At 47.8% G+C, this 24305-nt stretch overlaps 1 protein-coding gene across 1 annotated transcript in view; it reads right to left on the minus strand.

The window, feature by feature from the left end:
- Positions 1–24305, minus strand: part of TBCD (tubulin folding cofactor D) — a gene marked incomplete at its 5' end in the record, with an annotated part of 179065 nt that overhangs the window by 16476 nt on the left and 138284 nt on the right. The window contains 5 exon segments of the mRNA XM_077458631.1: positions 2157–2188; positions 11581–11603; positions 16510–16570; positions 20628–20745; positions 23209–23282. Of these exon segments, the coding sequence (XP_077314757.1) occupies positions 2157–2188; positions 11581–11603; positions 16510–16570; positions 20628–20745; positions 23209–23282 (308 nt within the window).

Genomic DNA, 24305 nt, shown 5'->3' on the forward strand with positions numbered 1-24305 from the left:
GGAGGGCCACCAGTTTGAGACCCCTTGCTATAGAGTCACGCATGTGGGCGTAAACACAGTGGTAGATGACAGCCCACTCCCTCCCTCCTCCTCCTCCGTGCCCACTTACCAGCTAAACACGAGGGCAGGATATTACATGTAGATTAATGGAGGCTTCGCTGGAGGGGTGTGACTGGCACACACGTTATTGCCACAAAATAATAATGATTTGATTTTAAATATATATTTGAATGTCAATTGAAAAAAAAAAAACAGTTTATTGCTAGTAATTATTTATTTTTACTCTGTATTCCAAAGGCTGTTTTTATTTTTTATTTTGAACATGTGACCAGCAGCAGAAGACTAGAAGCTCCTCCTGCTTATGTTTCCCTGCAGACAGGCTGGGAGAGAGCTAGGTCATGTGACAGCTGGATATCTAGTCGTCAACCACATACAGAAATAGAATGAACAATGTAAATTAAACAGTGTGCGTTTAGAATCCCTTTAAGGTTAAAAAAAAAAAAAAAAAAAAGTATCCCTTTAGAACCACATGACTGCCGATAGCCAAGTTCTCGGTCTGCTCCGAGTAGAGAGCAGCGACTGTCCGTCTCCACTCTGCACCTCCAGCGCTCACTGGAGGTGGAACCAGCTGACAACCAAGCAGTGGGGTGGATCCCGACAATATTTTCGGGATACTTCCTGAGCCTGAAGTGGCTCTGCCCAATCAGCTGATAGTGGGCAACATCCTGCTATTACCCGACTCTGGGTCACAGAAGGACAAAAGTAATTTTACTCCTGTGACCCACAAAAGAAGTAGGGACAAGAAAAGCTTTGACCATGCTTTTCTTTTAGCTTGCATTTCACTATCACCTGCTTTGCGGCAGATTCCAAAGCGCCAGCTTCCACCCATAGTATTACTACGGGCAGGAGCTTTGTTGTTCAAGTTAAGAGGTTACTTCTGGTTTCCCTGTTCCAGAGGGTAAGTGAGGCTGCATTTAATGGGCCACAGCGAGGCTGCATATAATGACGGGGCACAGTGGCCGCATAAGCCCGCATAAGATGGGGCACAGTGGCCGCGCGCTCGATGGGGCACAGTGGCCGCGCGCTCGATGGGGCACAGTGGCCGCGCGCTCGATGGGGCACAGTGGCCGCGCGCTCGATGGGGCACAGTGGCCGCGCAATCGATGGGGCACAGTGGCCGCGCAATCGATGGGGCACAGTGGCCGCGCAATCGATGGGGCACAGTGGCCGCGCAATCGATGGGGCACAGTGGCCGCGCAATCGATGGGGCACAGTGGGCGCGCTCGATGGGGCACAGTGGGCGCGCTCGATGGGGCACAGTGGGCGCGCTCGATGGGGCACAGTGGGCGCGCTCGATGGGGCACAGTGGGCGCGCTCGATGGGGCACAGTGGGCGCGCTCGATGGGGCACAGTGGGCGCGCTCGATAGGACACAATGGCTGCGCTTGATGGACACAATGGCTGCGCTTGATGGACACAATGGCTGCGCTTGATGGACACAATGGCTGCGTTTGATGTGCACAGTGGCAGCAATTGATGTGCACAGTGGCAGCAATTGATGGGCACAGTGGCAGCAATTGATGGGCACAGTGGCAGCGATTGATGGGCACAGTGGCAGCGATTGATGGGCACAGTGGCAGCGATTGATGGTATTTGTTTTCAGAATTTTTCAGTTTGTTTGCGCACTTTGTGCACAATTGTGAGCACCAGCCGCCACTGGTTAGAAGGCTTAAAATGAAGACCCTAAGTCTGTGTTTGTGATCTTATGAGCTAAAGGGGGGCCTCAAATGCAGCCTTTGACGTCACCAAAGGGCCACACATCATGTTCAATATACATAATGCTGGAGAGGAGTGTCAGAGACTGCAGGACTAACAGAGGAGATGAGGGTCAGAGAGTGAGGACGGGATACATTGTTGGTGGGGAGATGCTGCAGAAGACGATACCAAACTGGGAAGATGTTACAGGAGGCTGGTAGAGATCAATTCTATTACCCTAATCAATGTTCCCACTACAGACTGCTGAGGTCCGAGGGGGCGCACATCAGACATCCAAGGGTTGGGCATTGGGGTATAGATCAGGGAATACACACAAGTTCGATAACATTGGGTTGTATGAGGGCAGATTGGCTGTTATGTGCGGCACTACACGAGACTTACCTGCTGGTCTCATCAACTCTCCAGCAAGACCCCTGGAGAAGACAGGAAAACATGCAATAAGACTTCATTGTACAGAAAACATTACAGAGACATCTCTTTTTTTAATAACAGGACTGCTGTATTCGGGAGCATGCCCCACACTCTGGAGGTTCCCGCAATTAGTTGTGAGAGGCAGTCCCACTGAAAGCGATGGGAGGCTGCCGGCTCCCGCAGCTAATCGTGGCCACTCGCACGTAATCTCTTATATGGTGATCACATGCAAGTGATTTACCCTGGATACAGGCATTCTGCAACCAGCAAAAATCACTCACATGCGATTGCTGCATGAGAGATTACATGTGAATGGCTGCAATTGGCTGCGGGAGCCGGCTCCCACAGCTAATCGTGGCCACTCGTATGTAATCTCTTATGTGGCGATCGCATGCAAGTGATCGACCCGGATGCAAGCAATCTGCAACCAGCAAAAATTACTCACATGCGATCGCTGCATGAGAGATTACATGTGAATGACCGCAATTAGCTGCGGGAGCCGGCAGCCTCCCTGCAGTATTAGGGGGCATTCACACCTGCAAATGCACCCGCACTCTGGGGGTTCCCGTGATTAGCTGTGAGAGCAGCCCCATTGAAATCAATGGGAGGCTGCTGGCTCCCACAGCTAATCGTGGTCACTCTCACGTGATCTCTTATGTGGCGATTGCATACAAGTGATCGACCCTGGATGCAGGCAGTCTGCAACCAGCGACGATCACTCACATGTGATCGCTGCATGAGAGATTACATGTGAATGGCCACAATTGGCTGCGGGAGCCGGCAGCCTCCCTGTTGTAATAGAGAGTATTCACACCTGCAAATGCGCCCGCACTCTGGGGGTTCCCGCAATTAGCTGTGAGAGGCAGCCCCATTGAAATCGATGGGAGGCTGCCAGCTCCCGCAGCTAATCGTGGCCACTCGTACGTAATCTCTTATGTGGCGATCGCATGCAAGTGATCGACCCCGGATGCAGGCAGTCTGCAACCAGCGAAAATTACTCACAAGCGATCGCTGCATGAAAGATTACATGTGAATGACCGCAATTAGCTGCGGGAGTCGGCAGCCTCCCTGCTGTATTATAGAGTATTCACACCTGAAAATGCACCCGCACTCTGGGGGTTTCCGCGATTAGCCTCTCACAGCTAGTCACTTCTCCCACCTAATTGGAGTGCAGGTGCGTCCGCCAGTGTGAATGCACCCTGAAAGTGATTGTAAACCCTCACATATACCCAGTGAAGTGACTGGCCTCAGGTGATACACTGAGATGAAGCATATCTTGCTACATAAGTTGTACCTATTTATCTAGGGACTTCTGTACATCTGTTCGAAGTGCTGAATTTTAAAGCTTGTCTGAGAGTTTAGAAAAAAAAGGGAAGCAAAGCGCAGGGATGGGACGGGATGGAACGGAACAGAACAGAACAGGACAGGACGTGACGGGACATAAAAGGACAGGACGGGACAGGACGGGACATAAAAGGACAGGACGGGACAGGACGGGACATAAAAGGACAGGACGGGACAGGACGGGACATAAAAGGACAGGACGGGACAGGACGGGACAGGACAGGACAGGACGGGACAGAACGGGACAGGACAGGACAGGACGGGACATAAAAGGACAGGACGGGACAGGACAGGACAGGACGGGACATAAAAGGACAGGACGGGACAGGACAGGACGGGACAGAAAAGGACAGGACGGGACGGGACAGGACGGGACGGGACGGGGCGGGGCGGGACGGGACGGGGCGGGACGGGACGGGACGGGGCGGGACGGGACAGAACGGGACGGGACAGAACGGGACGGGACAGAACGGGACGGGACAGAACAGGACGGGACAGAACAGGACGGGACAGAACAGGACGGGACAGAACAGGACGGGACAGAACAGGACGGGACAGAACAGGACGGGACAGAACAGGACGGGACAGAACAGGACGGGACAGAACAGGACGGGACAGAACAGGACGGGACAGAACAGGACGGGACAGAACAGGACGGGACAGAACGGGACGGGACGGGACAGAACAGGACGGGACGGGACGGGAAGGGACGGAACGGAAGGGGACGGAACGGGACGGAACGGAAGGGGACGGAACGGGACAGGACGGGACAGGACAGGACAGGACGGGACGGGACAGAACAGGACAGGACAGAACAGAACGGGATGGGATGGGATGGGATGGGATGGAAAGCAAAGCGCAGGGACGGGACGGGATGGAACGGAACAGAACAGGACAGGACGTGACGGGACATAAAAGAACAGGACGGGACAGGACAGGACGGGACAGAAAAGGACAGGACGGGACGGGACAGAACGGGACAGAACAGGACGGGACAGAACAGGACGGGACAGAACAGGACGGGACAGAACAGGACAGGACGGGACAGAACGGGACGGGACAGAACGGGACGGGACAGAACGGGACGGGACAGAACGGGACGGGACAGAACGGGACGGGACAGAACGGGACGGGACAGAACGGGACGGGACAGAACGGGACGGGACAGAACGGGACGGGACAGAACGGGACGGGACAGAACGGGACGGGACAGAACGGGACGGGACAGAACGGGACGGGACAGAACGGGACGGGACAGAACGGGACGGGACAGAACGGGACGGGACAGAACGGGACGGGACAGAACGGGACGGGACAGAACGGGACGGGACAGAACGGGACGGGACAGAACGGGACGGGACGGGACAGAACAGGACGGGACGGGACGGGACGGGACAGGACGGGACGGGACAGAACAGGACGGGACGGGACAGAACAGGACAGAACGGGACGGGATGGGACGGGAGAGGGCAGGGCGGGACGGGACAGGGCAGGGCGGGGCGGGGCGGCGCGGGACCCCACTCTTTCACACAGCCTACAGGAACAGAGTTGAGGCTGGAGCTCCCTCCCCTGTCACCTCTCATCTCTTGGTGTCAGTAAAACTTGTCAGAAGTGATTGAGGAAGGAGACAGCACACAAAAGTGACACTTGGGGAGTTGATGTATTAAAGGCAAACAGACTGTGCACTTTGCACAGTGTAGTTGCTTCAGAACATAGTAAATTAGGTGAAGCTTCACTATGCAAAGAATACCCAATCACGTGCAAGGAAAATTAAAAAAAAAAACAGCATTTTTGTTTGCACATGATTGGATGATGGACGTCAGCAGAGCTTCTGCTCATTTACTAAGCTCTGGTGCAACTGCACATGCAAAGTGCACAATTTGCCTTTAGTAAATCCACCGCTTAGTGCTCGGGACTGAGACAAGTACACACTGTAGAGGGACATGCTTTGTTCATATTTCATGTCTGAGCTTTACAACCACTTTAATCAATAAATGTCATTTAATTTATTTCTGTGTCAGAGAGGTGATAAATAATGAATTGGCCTTTATAACTTACACACATAGGGTGTCACAAAACCTGAAATTAAAGAAGACAGGATACATACACACAATGGAGCCGAGCTGGAATTCAGGGTAACATCACCCGGGACTTCCCTAGCTTGATGTACCTCAATAACCTCATAAGCTCCCGCTGATACCATAAAGCACCAAATTGGTATAACACGGCTTTGAGCATTATATATATATATATATATATACACACATATGAAATATATCCATCTGGTGATTTTCTGTAAATTTGTTCCATTTTTTTTTTTTTTAAACCAGTACCAATAAAAACGACAGCTGGATCTGATTGGTTGATATGATAGAGAAATATAGAATGCCGATTCAGCAGCATCTGACAAATCTCATATAATTGTGAGTAATGAAATGACAATAGACAATGATTCAGGGGTTTTGTCATTTTCTGTCTGATGGGAGAAGAAAAAAAAACACTTTAAAGACTGATGTGTAATGCTAATAAACCCTCTGCTGCCGGATCAGTATGACGCAGATCACCTCCACCTTGTGTTCCACCCAGGCGTTAAAACTGCCATGAAGGGGTGGGGGGGGGGGGGTGCGCAGAGCTGAATGTACAGAGATCAGAGCCTTCCAAGGAGATTAGGAGGGCCATACACACTCTATACATTCCACAGTATATATGGAGCTCCAACACCATCCATAGAGAACTGCCACAACTCCCACTCTTAGTACAGAGCAAGACGTGAAGCAGGATTGGTGGAACACAACAAGTAACCTACTGAGCATTTTTTTTCCAAATACATATTTTCACAATTAAAGGCTCACAATTTTTTTCCGAATACATATTTTCACTTTAAGCACTCCTCACCCCCTTACATGCCACATTTGGCATCAAATTTTTTTTTGGGGGGGGGGGGGGGGGGAGTGGGTACCTAGTTTTGACAGGTACCCAGCTCCCCACTTCCTGTTCTCGTTGCCTTGCTGCCCAGGCGACTTTTCCCCTCCCCCTAGGCGGCTCCTCCTCTCCCCCTAGGCGGCTCCCCCTAGGCGGCTCCTCCCCTCCCCCTAGGCGGCTCCTCCTAGGCGGCTCCTCCCCTCCCCCTAGGCGGCTCCTCCTAGGCAGCTCCTCCCCTCCCCCTAGGCGGCTCCTCCCCTCCCCCTAGGCGGCTCCTCCTCTCCCCCTAGGCGGCTCCTCCTTTCCCCCTAGGCGGCTCCTCCTCTCCCCCTAGGCGGCTCCTCCTCTCCCCCTAGGCGGCTCCTCCTCTGTCCACTTCCTGTTCTCGTTGCCTTGCTGCCCAGGCGACTTTTCCCCTCCCCCTAGGCGGCTCCTCCTCTCCCCCTAGGCGGCTCCCCCTAGGCGGCTCCTCCCCTCCCCCTAGGCGGCTCCCCCTAGGCGGCTCCTCCCCTCCCCCTAGGCGGCTCCTCCTAGGCAGCTCCTCCCCTCCCCCTAGGCGGCTCCTCCCCTCCCCCTAGGCGGCTCCTCCTCTCCCCCTAGGCGGCTCCTCCTCTCCCCCTGGGCGGCTCCTCCTCTGTCCACCACAATGTCACAGTCCCGATAAAAAAAAAAAAAAAAAAAAAAAAAAAATCGCAGATCGCCGCAATTACCAGTAAAAAATAATAATTATAATAAAAATGACAAATCTTTCCCCAGTTTTGTAGACGCTATAACTTTTGCGCAAATCAATAAAGGCTTATTATAATTTTTTTTTTTTACAAAAAATATGTAGAAGAATACATATCGGCCTAAACTGATGAAGAAATTTGTTTATTTTTTTGTTTATATATTTATTATAGCAAAAAAGTACAAAATATTGTAGGTTTTTTTCAAAATTTTCGTGCTTTTTTTGTTTATAGCGCAAAAAAAAAAAAAAACGCAGAAGTGATCAAATACCACCAAAAGAAAGCTCTATTTGAGGGGGAAAAAAGGACATAACTTTTGTTTGGGTGCAACGCCGCAACAACCGTGCAATTGTCAGTTAAAACAACGCAGTGCCGTATCGCAAAAAATGGCCTGGTCATTAAAGGGGCAAATCCTTCCCGGGGGTGAATAAAAAAAAAAAATCATTTTTTTTGGTATGATCAGTCATATTTTCAATATCAGTGCCATACTTTCTCCATTTCTCCCCAGGGATATAAACTTTTGAGCACAAGTGCAGGTAATATAAGGTAACTAATCACAAACCAAACCTATCGATATATGTGTGACTGTCCACCACATGCATTAAAACCCGGGATGGTCTGCTTCCCATGGCCAGGCTGTTATCGTTTGGCCCGAGTTGGCTGGATCCCGAAACGACTGTTTATAGCCCATAGCAGACGAGGCTTTGTTGTTTGCTTAGGATACTTGAAGATGACAGCAAATGTGATATGAAGATGAGATCACTTATTGACACGTTTGGGTTTCTTGCCTCCAGATGCCGGATAACAGACTGATAAAAGATCAATTCATTTCAAAAGACCAAAACACTTTCCGATATCTTTGTACATTGGCTGGCAGGAGATAGCACTGTTTAGTCAACCTGTAACATTTAGGGAAGGGTTTTTTTTTTCATGGCCCCCTGCTGTGCGGAGTGAGGTCTCCACAATGATGAAAAGACCGGGCTGTTTATCAATAAATAAACCTGCATGAGGTGAGTATTTACAGTACGCAATATGCAGAGAATTTTCCCACCCTACAGGTAAATAAACCAAAGTTCCTCATAGCATACGTTGTTCACATAACATAAAATATCTTACATATCAAGGAGTCAGGAGTTTGTGTGTTTCTAGGAGAGACATAGGTTATCTGCAGACATACAGATCATACCAACAGATTTGTGTCAGCTAGATGAATAGAATACATTTCACCTACCCAATACTTCACCCATCGCTACACACAGAGAGTCATTTCATTCATTGTGAACATACAAGGCATCAATAGCCCATTATGAGACCTCTGGGAGAACATAGCGAGAAGGTGACATCACTACGTGGTCACATGATCTAAAGCTTCGGTACACGAGACCTAGAAAAGAACATAGCGAAATGATGACATCACTACCCAGTCACAGGAATCCGTCACTTCTCAAATCACATGATTCTTAACAAAAGATTTCCAGAGGAACTGAGCAAGATGGAGATATCACGTCTCAATCATAGGATTCCAATGTTCTGTACACGAGACCTCCATAGGAACTGAGCAAGATGGTGATATCACTTCTCATGCATAGGATTCCAATGTTCTGTACACGAGACCTCCATAGGAACTGAGCAAGATGGTGATATCACGTCTCAATCCTAGGATTCCAATGTTCTGTACACGAGACCTCCATAGGAACTGAGCACGATGGTGATATCACTTCTCAATCATAGGATTCCAATGTTCTGTACACAAGACCTCCAGAGGAACTGAGCACGATGGTGATATCACTTCTCAATCCTAGGATTCCAATGTTCTGTACACGAGACCTCCAGAGGATCGGAGCAAGATGGTGACATCACTTCTCAATCAGATGAGTCCAACATTCCATACAGGAGACCTCTAGAGCAGGAACATAGCAAGATGATGACATCTCTTCTCAATCTTGATTCCAACATTCTGCACACGAGATGTCCCAAGGAACATCGCAAGAAGATAGTAACATCACATCCTAATCACGTGATTCTAATCTTCTGTACACGAGACCTCCAGTAGATCATGAGAAATGGTGACATCACTCCTCAATCACCATTCCAAGACCTTCAGAGGAACACAGCAAGATGGTAAAGTCACTTCTCACAAAATTCCTACCATCTATACATCAAAGATCCAGAAGAACATAGCGAGATGGTGACATCGCTTCTCAATCACTGAAGTCCAAACTTCTACACATGAGAGCTCCAGAGGGGGAACATAGCAAGATGATGAAATTGTTTCCCAGTCACGGGAATCCATCACTTCTCAATCACATGATTCCAATGTTCTGTACATGAGACCTCCAGAGGAACTTGGCAAGATGAAGACGTCACTTCTTTATCTTATGAGTCCACCCTTCCATACAGGAGACCTCCGGAGAAGAAACAGCAAGATGATATCCCTTCTAATGTCACTTCCTAATCGGGATTCTAATCTTCTGTACATAAGGCCTCCAGTAGAACATAGCGAGATGGTGACATCACTCCTTAATCACCATTCCAACCTTCTGTGCACAAGGCCTTTGGGAGGAACACAGCAAAATGATATAAATTCTCAATCATATAATTCCAATCTTCCATAAACGAGAGCTCCAGAGGAACATAATGAGATGGTGACACCACTTCTCAATCGCATGAGTCCAACTTTCCATACAGGAGACCTCCAGAGGAGGACACCTATACTTGATCACAATTCCAACATTCTGCACACAAGATCTCCAGAGGAATATAGCAAATAAAAAATTTCCCTTCCTAATCATGATTCTAATCTTCTGTATACAAGACCTAAAGTAGAATAGCCAGATGGTGACATCACTCCTCAATCACCATTCCAAACTTCTGTACAGAAAACCTTCAGAGGAACACAGCAAGATGGCGACGACACTTCTCAATCACATCATTTCAACCTTTCATACTCGAGACCAGAAGAACATAGCGAGATTGTGACGTCACTTCTCAATCAGAAGATCGGAGCCTTCCACATGTAAGACCCCGAATGGAACGTAGCAAAATGGTGACTTAATCACATGACCACAACCTTCTGTAAGCAAGACCTCCAGAGGACTATAGCAAGATGATGATATCACTTCTCAATCACATGCTTTCAACATTCCAGAGGAACATATCGATGTAATGACATTGCTTCTTTAACATATTGTCTTCTTCCTGACCAGCGCACGACGATGTACGTCGACAGAATGGCACGGGCAGGCATATTGGCGTACATGTACGTCCAATCTTCAATGCCGCCCTGCCATCGGGAGCCCCCCGCCGGCGGCGCGCTCCCGCACTGGTCGGGACCCCCGTGAGTCCGGTCGTGGGACCCGCGGACTCGATCGCCGCGGGCATACCCGCGATCGTCTCACGGGACGGCTGAATGGAAGAAATGCAGTGTAAACAGCATTTCTCCATTCTGCCTAGCAACTAGTGACGCTGATCTCTGCTCCATGTGATTGGAGCAGAGATCAGTGTTCACTAAATGATAGCCCAACCCCCCAACAGTTAGTAACACACCCCTAGGAACACTTAACCCCTACACTGCCACCCACTGGTTAACCCCTTCACTGCCAGTGTCATTTACACAGGAATCACTGCATTTATATAGCACTGATTACTGTATAAAATGACATTGGTCCCAAAAATGTGTCAAAAATGTCCGATGGGTCCCCCACAATGTCGCAGTCACAATAAAAATCGCTGATCACCGCCATTACTAGTAAAAAAAAAAAATAATAAAAAATTATTAATAAAAATGCTATAAAACTATCCCTATTTTGTAAACGCTATAACTTTTGCGCAAACCAATCAATAATCGCTTATTGCGATTTTTTTTACCAAAAATATGTAGAAGAATATGTATCGGCCTAAACTGAGGGAAAAAAATGTTTTTTTTATATATTTTTGGGGGATATTTATTATAACAAAAAGTAAAAAATAATGTGTTTTTTTCAAAATTGTCGCTCTATTTTTGTTTATAGCGCAAAAAATAAAAACCGCAGGGGTGATCAAATACCACCAAAAGAAAGCTCTATTTGTGGGAAAAAAAAAAAGGACATCAATTTTGTTTGGGAGCCACGTCGCACGGCCGCGCAATTGTCAGTTAAAGCGACGCAGTGCTGAATCGCAAAAAGTGGTCTGGTCTTTGACCAGCAAAATGGTCCGGTCTGTAAGTGGTTAAATCAATACCTCCAAAAAACACATAATAAGCCTACCATAACAACCAATCAGATTTCAGATGTCAATTTTTTGATTCCAGTTTGGAAAGATGAATTTGGTTTTCGTATTAGTTGCTCTCAACACCCCACAAACAGTCATTTTTTTTTTTTTGAGTGATTTCAATATCGACAGAAGTAGAGAACGTAGAGTCTCACCTGTATAATTGGCGTCCCTGAAGCTGCAAAGTAAAGAAAACAGGTTGAGGGAAGTATTTGAAATTTAAATTCAAATTCTCATCACCAATAGCTAACATACATACAAGACACAGTTGGACCAACCAATTCCTTTTTATCACTATACGTAATTGATTGGGATAGGGGATCACAAACATTTAGCTTAGCCAGCAGTTGGATGGAAATGGAAATGTTGGTGTCTATATTACCCTACCAGAGTCGGAATGTGCAGTAGTTCAGCCTACCAGCAACTACACAAGAGAGAAATATCAATTTCAGGTAACATGGAACTTTATAGTTATCAGTTGCCTGACTATGCAATAACTAGTTATACGGCTGACACCCATGTTTTGCATTTTTACTTTTTTTTGCAAACTTGGAAACTGCCCAGGGGGACATGAAGGACCTCATACCTATCACCAGACTCCCAGGTGGCCCAATAGTGAAAAATAAGTCTATTTCAGATATTTTTAGCCCAACGCTATTGAATTTCCAAGAAATTGTCCCGTGTTGAAGTGTTCAGGCTACACTACAGCCATTCTTCACAACATGGCAGAATGTGTGGAATCATGTGACTGATACATATGTATGTCTAAATTATCTTTTAAATGACAATCAGCATTAAGAAAATTAGTTACCTTAAAGCGGAGGTCCACCCTAAAGTGGACCTTCCGCTCATCGGAACCCTCCCCCCCCTCCGGTGCCACAATCTGCACTTTTCAGGGGGGAGGGGGGTGCAGTTACCTGGATAATCCAGGTAACTGCACCCACTTCCGGGATAGCTCTCTGCGGAAAGGGGCGTAACTTACGCCCCTTTCCGCAAGTGCCCGCCCCTTCCCGCAAGTGCCCCGCTGCCTGCTGGGAAACACACAGATCCCAGAGGCAGCGGGGAGCGTCCTTATTGCGCAGCGCGATTCGCGCATGTGCAGTAGGGAACCGGGAAATGAAGCCGAAAGGCTCCATTTCCTGATTCCCATACCCAAGATGGCGGCGGCAGGACCCGACAGGCGACCTAGAGATCGGCTTCGGGTGCCGACATCGCGGGCGCGCTGGACAGGTAAGTGTCACTATTTTAAAAGTCAGCAGCTGCAGTATTTGTAGCTGCTGGCTTTTAAAAAAAAAAAAAAACGCGGAGTCCCGGTGGACTCCCGCTTTAATGCAATACACACTCGGTTGCTGGTGCAATTACTGTAATGGCCAACTTTGAACATTTGCCATCTGCTGGTAGTTACACAGCTATGCAGCTCACGTTTCTGTTTTGCACACATGACCTCATTAGTGAAGCTTATAGTGAGGCTTGGTTCACATACACTATATTACAAAAGTTTTGGGACGCCTGCCTTTACACACACATGAACTTTAATGGCACCCCAGTCTTAGTCCGTAGGGTTCAATATTGAGTTGGCCCGCCCTTTGCAGCTATAACAGCTTCAACTCTTCTAGGAAGGCGTTTTGCTTGTGTTTATCTAGTAAGATTTCTTTGCGGTATAAGCAAGGAAGCTCAGACCTGTGCAGTGTATAAATGTGCTTTTACTATACAAAAAAGCTGTACATTACAATATTAGGAATAAAGTAAAAGACTCGAGCAAGACGCCTAACAAATAGGCAGTAACTATGGTCTGTAACAGTTGAACTTATCAGCAATCCCGGACGAGCCCCCAATAGTTTTGCTTGTGTCTATCTAGCAAGGTTACTTTGCGGTCTAAGCAAGGAAGCTCAGACCTCTGCAGTGTACAAATGTGCTTTTACTAAACAAAAATGCTTAACATACAAAACTATTACAAACACAGTGCACAAGACTGACAGATATATCAGATAAGATGCCTAGCAAATAAGCAGAAACGAAGGTCTGTAACCAGCCAGAAGATACCTAAATTAAGATATTTGCCAGCACACCATGGAACGACATAAATAGCATCCAAACAGAGAATTTATTGCATGATCACAACACAAGGAGTGTGCAACGTTTCGGAGTTACGCAGGACCCCTTCGTCAGGCATGTGATAAATGTGGGGTAACAGTGAAAAGAATTTAAATAACCATCAACCAATCAGAAAAAAACGAAGAAAAACAAAAAAAACAAAGCTCCTCCAACCCCCAGACTGGTATGACGTCACAAATCCCACCAAAACAGCTCAAATAATTCAAATACATTAGAAAAATATCACAGATTTGAGAGAAAAAAATATGTATGTATGGTATGTAAGAAGATACCTAAAGACGCTTTCGCCCGATCTCCAGCAACTGCTTAAGAAGCCTGAGTCCTCGTTGTCAATGGAGATCACGAACACACAGTAACCCGAAGTTAAGTAACTTTTAAGCCTATTTCAACTGTTACAGACCATAGTTTTTGCTTATTTGCTAGGCATCTTGCTTGATATATCTGTCAGTATTGTACTATATTTGTAATAGTTTTGTATGTAAAGCATTTTTATTTAGTAAAAGCACATTTGTACACTGCAGAGGTCTGAGCTTCCTTGCTTATACCGCAAAGTAACCTTGCTAAATAGACGCAAGCAAAACAGAAGGTTGTCCAGTAGAAGGTTTAGGAGGGTGTCTATGGGAATGTTTGACCGTTCTTCCATAAGCGCCTTTGTGGGGTCAGGCACTTATGTTGGACAAGAAGGTCTGACTCGCAGTCACCGCTCTAATTCATCCAAAAGGTGTTCTACTGGGCTGAGGTCGGGACTTTGTGCAGGCCAGTCAAGTTCCTCCACCCCAAACTCGCTCATCCATGTCTTTATGGACCGCGCTTTGCGCACTGGTCCAAATCATTTGGTAGAGGGAGGATTATAGTGTGGGGTTGTTTTTCAGGAGTTGGGCTTCGTCCCTTGGTTCCAGTGAAGGGAACTTTTAAGACGTCGGCATACCAAGACATTTTGGACAATTTCGTGCTCCCAACTTTGTGGGAACAGTTTGGGGATGGCCCATTCCTGTTCCAACATGACTGGGCACCAGTGCACAAAGCAAGGTCCATGAAGACATGGATGACTAAGTTTGGAGTGGAGGAACTTGACCCAATAAAACACCTATGGGATGAATGAGAGCGGAGACTGTAAGCCAGGACTTCTCGTCCAACATTAGTGCCTTACCTCATAAATGCTCTTCTGGGAGGTATGGTCAAACATTGTCAGACACACTCCTAAACCTTGTGGATCGCCTTCCCAGAAGAGTTGAAGCTGTTATAGATGCAAAGGGTGGGCCAACTCAATATTGAACCCTACAGACTAAGACGGCATTAGAATTCATGTGCGTGTAAAGGCAGGCGTCTCAATACTTTTGGTAATATATTGTGTATGCAAATGGACCTAGAATACTCACCAGACACGTGTGACCCCAGGATGAGGCTTCAAGCCCGCACCTGATCAATGGCTCTTTTGGTTTGCCCATGCCATGGGTTAGAGGTCCTTAGTCTGCGACTTCTGTCTGACAGTTCACGCCTTGGATTATTCCTGTGCATTTTTTTAACTGAGCTTATAATTACTCTGTCTGTACTTCTCCCGATCATCTCTGGTATTGTCAGTCATTGTTCTGTTTACCTGTCTGGAACCTGGACTCTCCCTATGTCTGATCTGGTGATCAGTCAGCTGACTCAGCTACTATATCTTGTTTTCCGTGGCTACCTGTTTACGGACCTACCCCATTTTAGCATCTAACCTGCCTGTAGTCGTCAGCGGTTGCCTCTGGCAACACAAAGGCTTAAAGTGATTCTAAAATGTAATTTTTTTCTTCTTTAGAATAATAAAAACATACATACTTGGTTTTGAACAATCCGAATCCTCCTCTTCTTGGGTCTCCCATCTGCGCTCTTACCTCCTCCACCACCCCCCCCAGAGTGTCCTATAGCAAGCCACTTGCTATGGGGCACTCGTCCAGGCTCATTTCTAAACCTCGCTGTCTGCGTCTATTGACACAGAAAGCTCGATCCTGCCTCCTGCTCCCTCATCACTGGCCGTCGGTCTCACTCGTTCTCCCGCTACTGCGCATGCTCTGCTTCCATGACAACCCTCTCCCCTTTCTTCCACGTCACATAATGACGCACACGCCGCACAGGGAATCCCCGCCGGCCAGTGCGCATAACCCGTCTCCATGACAACCCCCCTTCACTCGGCGCGCCACTGCTGTAGACACGCCGCATCTCGGGGTGTCTGACACACCTGCCTGCACGCTCTGCTGTTTTTTAATCCACACGGTTACCACATTAATTCACTGTATGATCCCATTTATCCAATATAATGTAGCTCTATTACCACCCGCCTCTTTTGCCCCTCCCACTTACCCTTTAAATTGGCCTCCATCACACACACATTACCTAAAGCCTGATGAAGGAGCATGCATGCTCCGAAGCGCCGCTTTGCCCAGCCCGTCTCCTGAGGACACCGACTCCTTGAACATCGGACCAAAGGCACCACAGCTACCAGCACTACCCTGACTGCTCTGACCATTCCGAGGAAATACATGGAATAGACCAAAACACCAACCATCCGTCAAAAAGTCAGATGCCTGAAACCTTGCCTTACAGCCCTGCGAGTCGCCCCCATGGACATACGGATGAAACATTACATCCCTGATGTGCCTGTACACCACTAATTTAATGTGAGTGTTTTTTAACCATTTTTAATAAATTTGAGCAACTTTATTGCTGCACTTAGAGGGTGCCGTCTCTTTCTCTATTCCACTGGCTGTTGACTCAATGAGGGAGACAGCAGAGCAAATCTCTGTTCTCGTGCACCTTGCTGGATCGAGATTGATCTCAGGTAAGTATAAGGGGTTCTGGGGGGGGGGGATGCATACAAAAGGCTTTATGAAGTAAAGTGGTTGTAATTTTAAAGGCACAAGGTTTTTTTCCCTTTTTGCATTCTATGCAACCGAGAGACCCCCCCCCCCTCCCAAATATGAACAATCACTCACCTTCTGATGAATCGCCATTAAACTTTGCAGAGTCTCTTCATCCAGGTAATCCGCTACTGTTCTGCAAACGATATTAGGAATTGATAAATATTAGTTCTATTGTTGGATCTAGTGCATGAAGAGAATCCAGAGACACATTAGAGCCCAGGCAATGAGGATAAGCAGCACATTCAAGTCATGCATCAAAAATGTGTGAAATGAAAGGAAAGCAACATTTTTATGCTGAGAAATCCACAGTCTGGTTTAGCCCCTTATGTCAGCCTATGAAGCATGAACTACGGGCGCATGCAGGTCTACAAACACCTTGATTAGAGTTTACTCCAGCCGGTGTTAGGCTCGGTTCACACAGGGGCGGCACGACTGGCAGCGCGACTCACAGACGCGACCTGCAAACGACTTCAGCGGCGACTTGCAAAATGACTTCTCTATAGAAGTCAATGCAAGTCGCCTGAAGTCGCCCCAAAAGTAGTACAGGAACCTTTTTTCTAAGTCGGAGCGACTTGAGTCGCTCCTATTAGAACGGTTCCATAGTACAGAACGGAGCGCGACTTGTCAGGCGGCGAAGTCGCCTGGACAAGTCGCCCCTGTGTGAACCGAGCCTTACATTTAGACCATGCAGTCATAAATGTATCATTTCATTTCACATATCAAGGACAAATCTTCTATTTTTCTTTTTTAATAATTGATAATAGGAGACAATACAAGCCAATAGTAGAACAAAAGAATCGACAGAAAACCAGATGAAACACTGAATACTTACTGATGTGTCTGTCCTTTAATCACTTGACCTCTGGAAGGTTTTACCCCCATTCATGTCCAGGCCATTTTTTGCTATTTGGCACTGCAGTACTTTAACGCTCAGATGCGAACAGGTGCCATTGAAATGAATGGGATTTTGCTTGTTGGGGTTTTTTCCAGGCATTTTATGAGCTTTAAACGCTCAGGTGTGAAAGCATCCTTTAGACCCCTTTCACACTGGGGCGTTTTTTCAGGTGTTTTTCTGGCGCTTTAGCGTTAAAATAAGTGCCTGAAAGAAGCCTCAACTGCAATTCCGATGTAAAAAACCTGAGTGCTTTCACACTGAGGCGCTGAGCTGGCAGAGCATCAAAACAATTCCTGCAAGCAGCTTCTTTGGTGCGGTGAATACACCTCTCCTAAAGCGCCCCTTCCCATTGAAATCAATGGGAAGCGCCTGCAAAAAACCTGAAAAGCGCCTGCAAAGCGATTTTGGCAGCGGCGCTTTGGGGACGCTTTTAACCCTTTATTTGGCCACTAACAGGGGGTTAAAAGCACCCAACTAGCGCTCGAAAAATGCTAGTAAAAGCACCGCTGGTTTAAGCGGTGCTTTACAAGCGTTTTTCGGGTGTTGGCAATGTGAAAGGGCTCTTCTAGCACTTGGGCTTTTACATTCAACAGATGAGGCTTCTTTCAAGCGCTTTACAGGCGCTTTTTTTAACGCTAAAGCGCCTGAAAAAAGCCCCAGTGTGAAAGGGGTCTTATACAGTGATAATGACTGACACTGTACTAATGACACTGGCCGGGAAGGGGTTAACATCTATGGCAATCGAGGGGTTAACTGTGTGCCTGATGATGTGTAATATGTTCTGCTTTTACTTTACTATTAGGCTGTTTTTTTTCTCCCTGATTTTCAGAGAAAAGAAACGGCCAGATTGCTGCTCGCAGAGCTCTGTGTGTTTGTAAACACAGAACCCTGTGTGTGATTGGACACAGCCGATCAGCTGATTTCAGCCAAAATCTTTGGCTGAAATCTGCTGCCAAGCTCACGCTGTGTACAATCACAGCATGGGTCGGAAGGGGGCGAACCCAAAACCAGAGGAAAAAAAGGCCCGACGTACAGGTACGGGATTGTACTTGCATCTGCCACTGGCTCACAGTATATTTGCCTTGAGCGGTTGGCAGATGGTTAAGTTAAAAACATAAAGCACAGTACCAAAAGTTTATGGACTAAACCATCAGACCTACTGCATATGAGCTTGTTGGACATCCCATTTCAAAACCATGGACATTATTCTGGAGTTGACCCCCCTCTGTGGTTATAACAACCTCCACTCTACGGAGAAGGCTCTCCATAAAATGTTGGGAGGTGTCTGTCGGAACTCTGTGCCCATTTGTGATGTTAGACGAGAAGCTCCGACTCGCATTGAGCCTTCTAATTTATCCCAAAAGTATTCAGTAGGGTTGAGGTCAGGGCTCTGTGCACTCGAGTTCCTTCTTAGCAAACTGGTCAAACTATGTCTTGATGATTTTGGAGAAACTCAAGTGACCTGTATAGAGCCCTGACCCCCAACCCTACTGGCCAGCTTTAGAAAGAATTTAACTTACTTGCCCGCTCAGCCAATAGAGCATTTGTGAGGTCAGGTACAGATGTTGGATCGGAAAAGACCTGGAGAGACATTAGGTCTCCAATTCATCCCAAAAATGTTCAGTAGGGTTGGGGTCAGGGCTCTGTGCAGGACACTTAAGTTGGGGTCAGGGCTCTGTGCAGGACACTTAAGTTGGGGTCAGGGCTCTGTGCAGGACACTCAAGTTGGGGTCAGGGCTCTGTGCAGGACACTCAAGTTGGGGTCAGGGCTCTGTGCAGGACACTCAAGTTGGGGTCAGGGCTCTGTGCAGGACACTCAAGTTGGGGTCAGGGCTCTGTGCAGGACACTCAAGTTGGGGTCAGGGCTCTGTGCAGGACACTCAAGTTGGGGTCAGGGCTCTGTGCAGGACACTCAAGTTGGGGTCAGGGCTCTGTGCAGGACACTCAAGTTGGGGTCAGGGCTCTGTGCAGGACACTCAAGTTGGGGTCAGGGCTCTGTGCAGGACACTCAAGTTGGGGTCAGGGCTCTGTGCAGGACACTCAAGTTGGGGTCAGGGCTCTGTGCAGGACACTCAAGTTGGGGTCAGGGCTCTGTGCAGGACACTCAAGTTGGGGTCAGGGCTCTGTGCAGGACACTCAAGTTGGGGTCAGGGCTCTGTGCAGGACACTCAAGTTGGGGTCAGGGCTCTGTGCAGGACACTCAAGTTGGGGTCAGGGCTCTGTGCAGGACACTCAAGTTGTGGTCAGGGCTCTGTGCAGGACACTCAAGTTGGGGTCAGGGCTCTGTGCAGGACACTCAAGTTGGGGTCAGGGCTCTGTGCAGGACTCTCAAGTTGGGGTCAGGGCTCTGTGCAGGACACTCAAGTTGGGGTCAGGGCTCTGTGCAGGACACTCAAGTTGGGGTCAGGGCTCTGTGCAGGACACTCAAGTTGGGGTCAGGGCTCTGTGCAGGACACTCAAGTTGGGGTCAGGGCTCTGTGCAGGACACTCAAGTTGGGGTCAGGGCTCTGTGCAGGACACTCAAGTTGGGGTCAGGGCTCTGTGCAGGACACTCAAGTTGGGGTCAGGGCTCTGTGCAGGACACTCAAGTTGGGGTCAGGGCTCTGTGCAGGACACTCAAGTTGGGGTCAGGGCTCTGTGCAGGACACTCAAGTTGGGGTCAGGGCTCTGTGCAGGACTCTCAAGTTGGGGTCAGGGCTCTGTGCAGGACTCTCAAGTTGGGGTCAGGGCTCTGTGCAGGACACTCAAGTTGGGGTCAGGGCTCTGTGCAGGACACTCAAGTTGGGGTCAGGGCTCTGTGCAGGACACTCAAGTTGGGGTCAGGGCTCTGTACAGGACACTCAAGTTGGGCTCAGGGCTCTGTACAGGACACTCAAGTTGGGCTCAGGGCTCTGTGCAGGACACTCAAGTTGGGGTCAGGGCTCTGTCCAGGACACTCAAGTTGGGGTCAGGGCTCTGTCCAGGACACTCAAGTTGGGGTCAGGGCTCTGTCCAGGACACTCAAGTTGGGGTCAGGGCTCTGTCCAGGACACTCAAGTTGGGGTCAGGGCTCTGTCCAGGACACTCAAGTTGGGGTCAGGGATCTGTGCAGGACAGTCAAGTTCCTCCACACCCAGCTGGCCACACCATGTCTTTATACCCTTCACTGGAAACCTCTCTATTCAATCAGTTGGAGGGGACGGTCTGTGTCATTTTGGCCATGTGGTCATGGATGAGTTGGCCACACATGGTATGTCCATCTGAAGATCAGGAAATACAAAAACAGTAGAAAGATGAAAATGTAAAATTCTGTTACCTGTTGCTCTGAACCGCCAGCTTATAAAGTGCATGGGTGATTTCAGCACAGGCCAAGATGGCGCCATGGCGTGTGTGCAAATCCGTGCCAGTCGCCAAAGGGAGGAGCTGTGGCAGCACTGCAATACAAAATGTCACATCATTGATTGTACCTTCTGCATAACGCCAAACCTTTTTGGAGATGGGAACGAAGGACACCTATTGGCAAAAGTATGTGGGCATAGGACACACCCCCTGCCACGCCCCCTAAAAGGAGAATTCTACAAAAAAATATGATTAGTTAAACCCACAAAGTGTTTTGCCCCCTACTATTCCCTTATACTGGCTTCTGAAATTTACAAAGGCAGCAATTTAAAAATCGGATGAAAGATTTATCACACGTCTTGATAGATCAGTGCATTTTATATACAACTATAGAGATCAGACCAACATGAGGGACAAATGAGGAGGGACAGAGGGACAGAGGGACATGCAGGAACAGCTTTCTGTGGCTCGTAACACCGCCAAGCCTTTCCAGGAGGAACTTCCAAAGTTATTTCTTAAATTTTACATGCCTCTTCCATAATGTTACTCTCATAAATCATATACAGATTGGAAGGTGTACCCTCTAAGGCAGGAGTCTCAAACTGGCGGCCCTCCAGCTGTTGTGGAACTACAAGTCCCATCATGCCTCTGCCTATGGGAGTTACGCTTGTAACTGTCAGCCTTGCAATGTCTCATGGGACTTGTAGTTTTGCAACAGTGCAGTTTGAGACCCCTGCTCTAGGATGCGTCTCAGCAGTCAGCAGCAGCAGAGGACACAACTCCTCCACCAGATCCTGCGCTTCTCCGAGCAGTCGTGAAAAGACTTGTCTCTGCCCCTCCCCCCCCATCTCAGCAGTCGGAAGCAGAGAGGAGGACAGAACTCTTCCTTTACCTCTGTGCAGCTGCAGCACCCCATTGTTTCTGCCTCCCCTGGCCTCAGCATTCAGCCCTTTTCTGGTTCTCCTCCAGACCCTGCCTCCAGCTTCTATCCCTGCAGCCATACAAGGTAAGGAGGATGCGCTGTGATGTAAGAGAGGGTGGGGGACTTTTGACATCTTATCTAAAATGGGGGGGGATGGGGTGCTTACAACATCTAGTATTAAAGATACAACTGGCCTTTTGAGGACAACTATAATGTTGATACGGCCCGCAATGAAACTGTACATTGCAGGGATTTTAACAAACTTTGATTTTGATTTCTACCTTTTGTTACTCTGAAGAAATAGCGGTTTGTTTGTCTGCGCAAAGTGAATGTAAATGGGAGTGATTTTATAATTATCAATCAGCTGCTGCACCCGCAGGGTTCTAATGAGGAAACTGACAGGGTCGGCATCCCTTTAGATGTGATTTCTCTTTGAGAGTATCTCACCAAAAAAAAAAAAAAAAAAATTAAATTTTTGTTGCAGGAGATGCCCAACATCTCACTTGTATCTTCGTGCAGACTTCTGGGAAAATCAGAGAGCCAATCAACACAAGTAGAAAATTACATTTATGGGGGGGGGGGGGGGGGTGTTCTGTATACCATGTGTGTACAGAGCACCTCCAGGTGGCCATGTTGCATTTCTGGGGGTGTTCCATATACCATGTGTGTACAGAGCGCCTCTAGGTGGCCATATTGCATTTCTGGGGGGGGGGTGTTCCGTATACCCTCTGTGTACAGAGCGCCTCCAGGGGGCGTTCCATATACCATCTGTGTACAGAGCGCCTCCAGGGGGCGTTCCATATACCATCTGTGTACAGAGCGCCTCCAGGGGGCGCTCCGTATACCATGTGTGTACAGAGCGCCTCCAGGTGGCCATATTGCATCTCTGGGGGGGGGGGGGGTGTTCTGTATACCATCTGTGTACAGAGCGCCTCCAGGTGGCCATATTGCATTTCTGGGGGGTGTTCCGTATACCGTCTACAGAGCGCCTCCAGGGGGCGCTCCGTATACCATGTGTGTACAGAGCGTCTCCAGGGGGCGCTCCGTATACCATGTGTGTACAGAGTGCCTCCAGGGGGCGCTCCGTATACCATGTGTGTACAGAGCGTCTCCAGGGGGCGCTCCGTATACCATGTGTGTACAGAGCGTCTCCAGGGGGCGCTCCGTATACCACGTGTGTACAGAGCGCCTCCAGGGGGCGATCCGTATACCATGTGTGTACAGAGCGCCTCCAGGGGGCGTTCCGTATACCATGTGTGTACAGAGCGCCTCCAGGTGGTCATATTGCATTTCTGGGGGGTGTTCCGTATACCATGTGTGTACAGAGTGCCTCCAGGTGGCCATATTGCATTTCTGGGGGGTGTTCTGTATATCATGTGTGTACAGAGCGCCTCCAGGTGGTCATATTACATTTTACAGAAAATTACAGTGGCTGCAGATCGGAAAAGGAAAGGTAATTTTTTTAAATAACATTCAATTTATTCAGGTACTTTTTTGTTTTGTTTATTAAAATAATTAGAGTGCCGTCATCCATATACAGAAATGGATGGGACAAGGTGCATGGCGCAGGGTGTATTTAGTATCACTTTAACAAAAATAATCTATTAAATCTTCAGCCATATAAATGAGGACTTACCGGTTCTGGTCATGTATTCGGGGGCGATCGGAGTTAGGTTGTGAAGGGTCTTTGTGGAAAGCTCTCGCATGACACTGCAGAGAAAACAGATTTGTTTAATACATTTTGTTTCCCCCCCCCCCCCAATATACTCTTCATAAATAAAGTGTATTTAGGGTAAAATTAGTAGAGTAAAGCTGGACAGGTAAAGGTGAGCAGCGCCCGCATATGAAAACGGTGGTCAAACCACACACGTGAGGTATCGCCGCATACGTTAGAGCGAGAGCAATAATTCTAGCCCTAGACCTCCTCTGTAACGCAAAACATACAACCTGTAGAATTTTTTTAAACGTCGCCTATGGAGGTTTTTAAGGGTAAAAGTTTGACGCCATTCCACGAGCGGGCGCAACATTTTGAAGCGTGACATTGGGTTGGGTATCAATTTACTTGGCGTAACATTATCTTTCACAAAATAAAAAAATAAAAAAAATTGGGCTAACTTTTCTGTTGTCTTATTTTTTTTTTTATTCCAAAAAAGTGAATTTTTTCCAAAAAAAGTGCGCTTGTAAGACCGATTGCGCAAATACGGTGCGACAGAAAGTATTGCAATAACCGCCAATTTATTCTCTAGGGCGTTAGATAAAAAAAAATATATATATATATATATATATATATATATATATATAATGTTTGGGGGGTTCTAAGTAATTTTCTAGCAAAAAAAAAAAAAATGTTTTAAACACCAAAATCTCAAAAAAAAATAAAAAATAAAAAAGCCTAGTCCTTAAAGTGGGGTGCCCCCTAAAAAAAAAAAAAAATTAAAAGTCAGCAGCTACAAATGCTGCAGCTGCTGACTTTTAATAATCGAACACTTACCTGTCCCAGGGTCCAGCGATGCGGGGGATACTGACTTTTAATAATTGGACACTTACTTGTCCCAGGGTCCAGCGATGCGGGGGATGCTGACTTTTAATAATCGGACACTTACTTGTCCCAGGGTCCAGCGATGCGGGGGATGCTGACTTTTAATAATCAGACACTTACCTGTCCCAGAGTCCAGCGATGCGGGGGATGCTGACTTTTAATAATCGGACACTTACCTGGCCCAGGGTCCAGCG

The sequence above is a fragment of the Lithobates pipiens genome, unplaced genomic scaffold, assembly GCF_037356315.1.
Source record: "Lithobates pipiens isolate NorthernLeopardFrog02 unplaced genomic scaffold, aLitPip1_a1.2 Scaffold_28, whole genome shotgun sequence".
Lineage (NCBI taxonomy): Eukaryota > Metazoa > Chordata > Amphibia > Anura > Ranidae > Lithobates > Lithobates pipiens.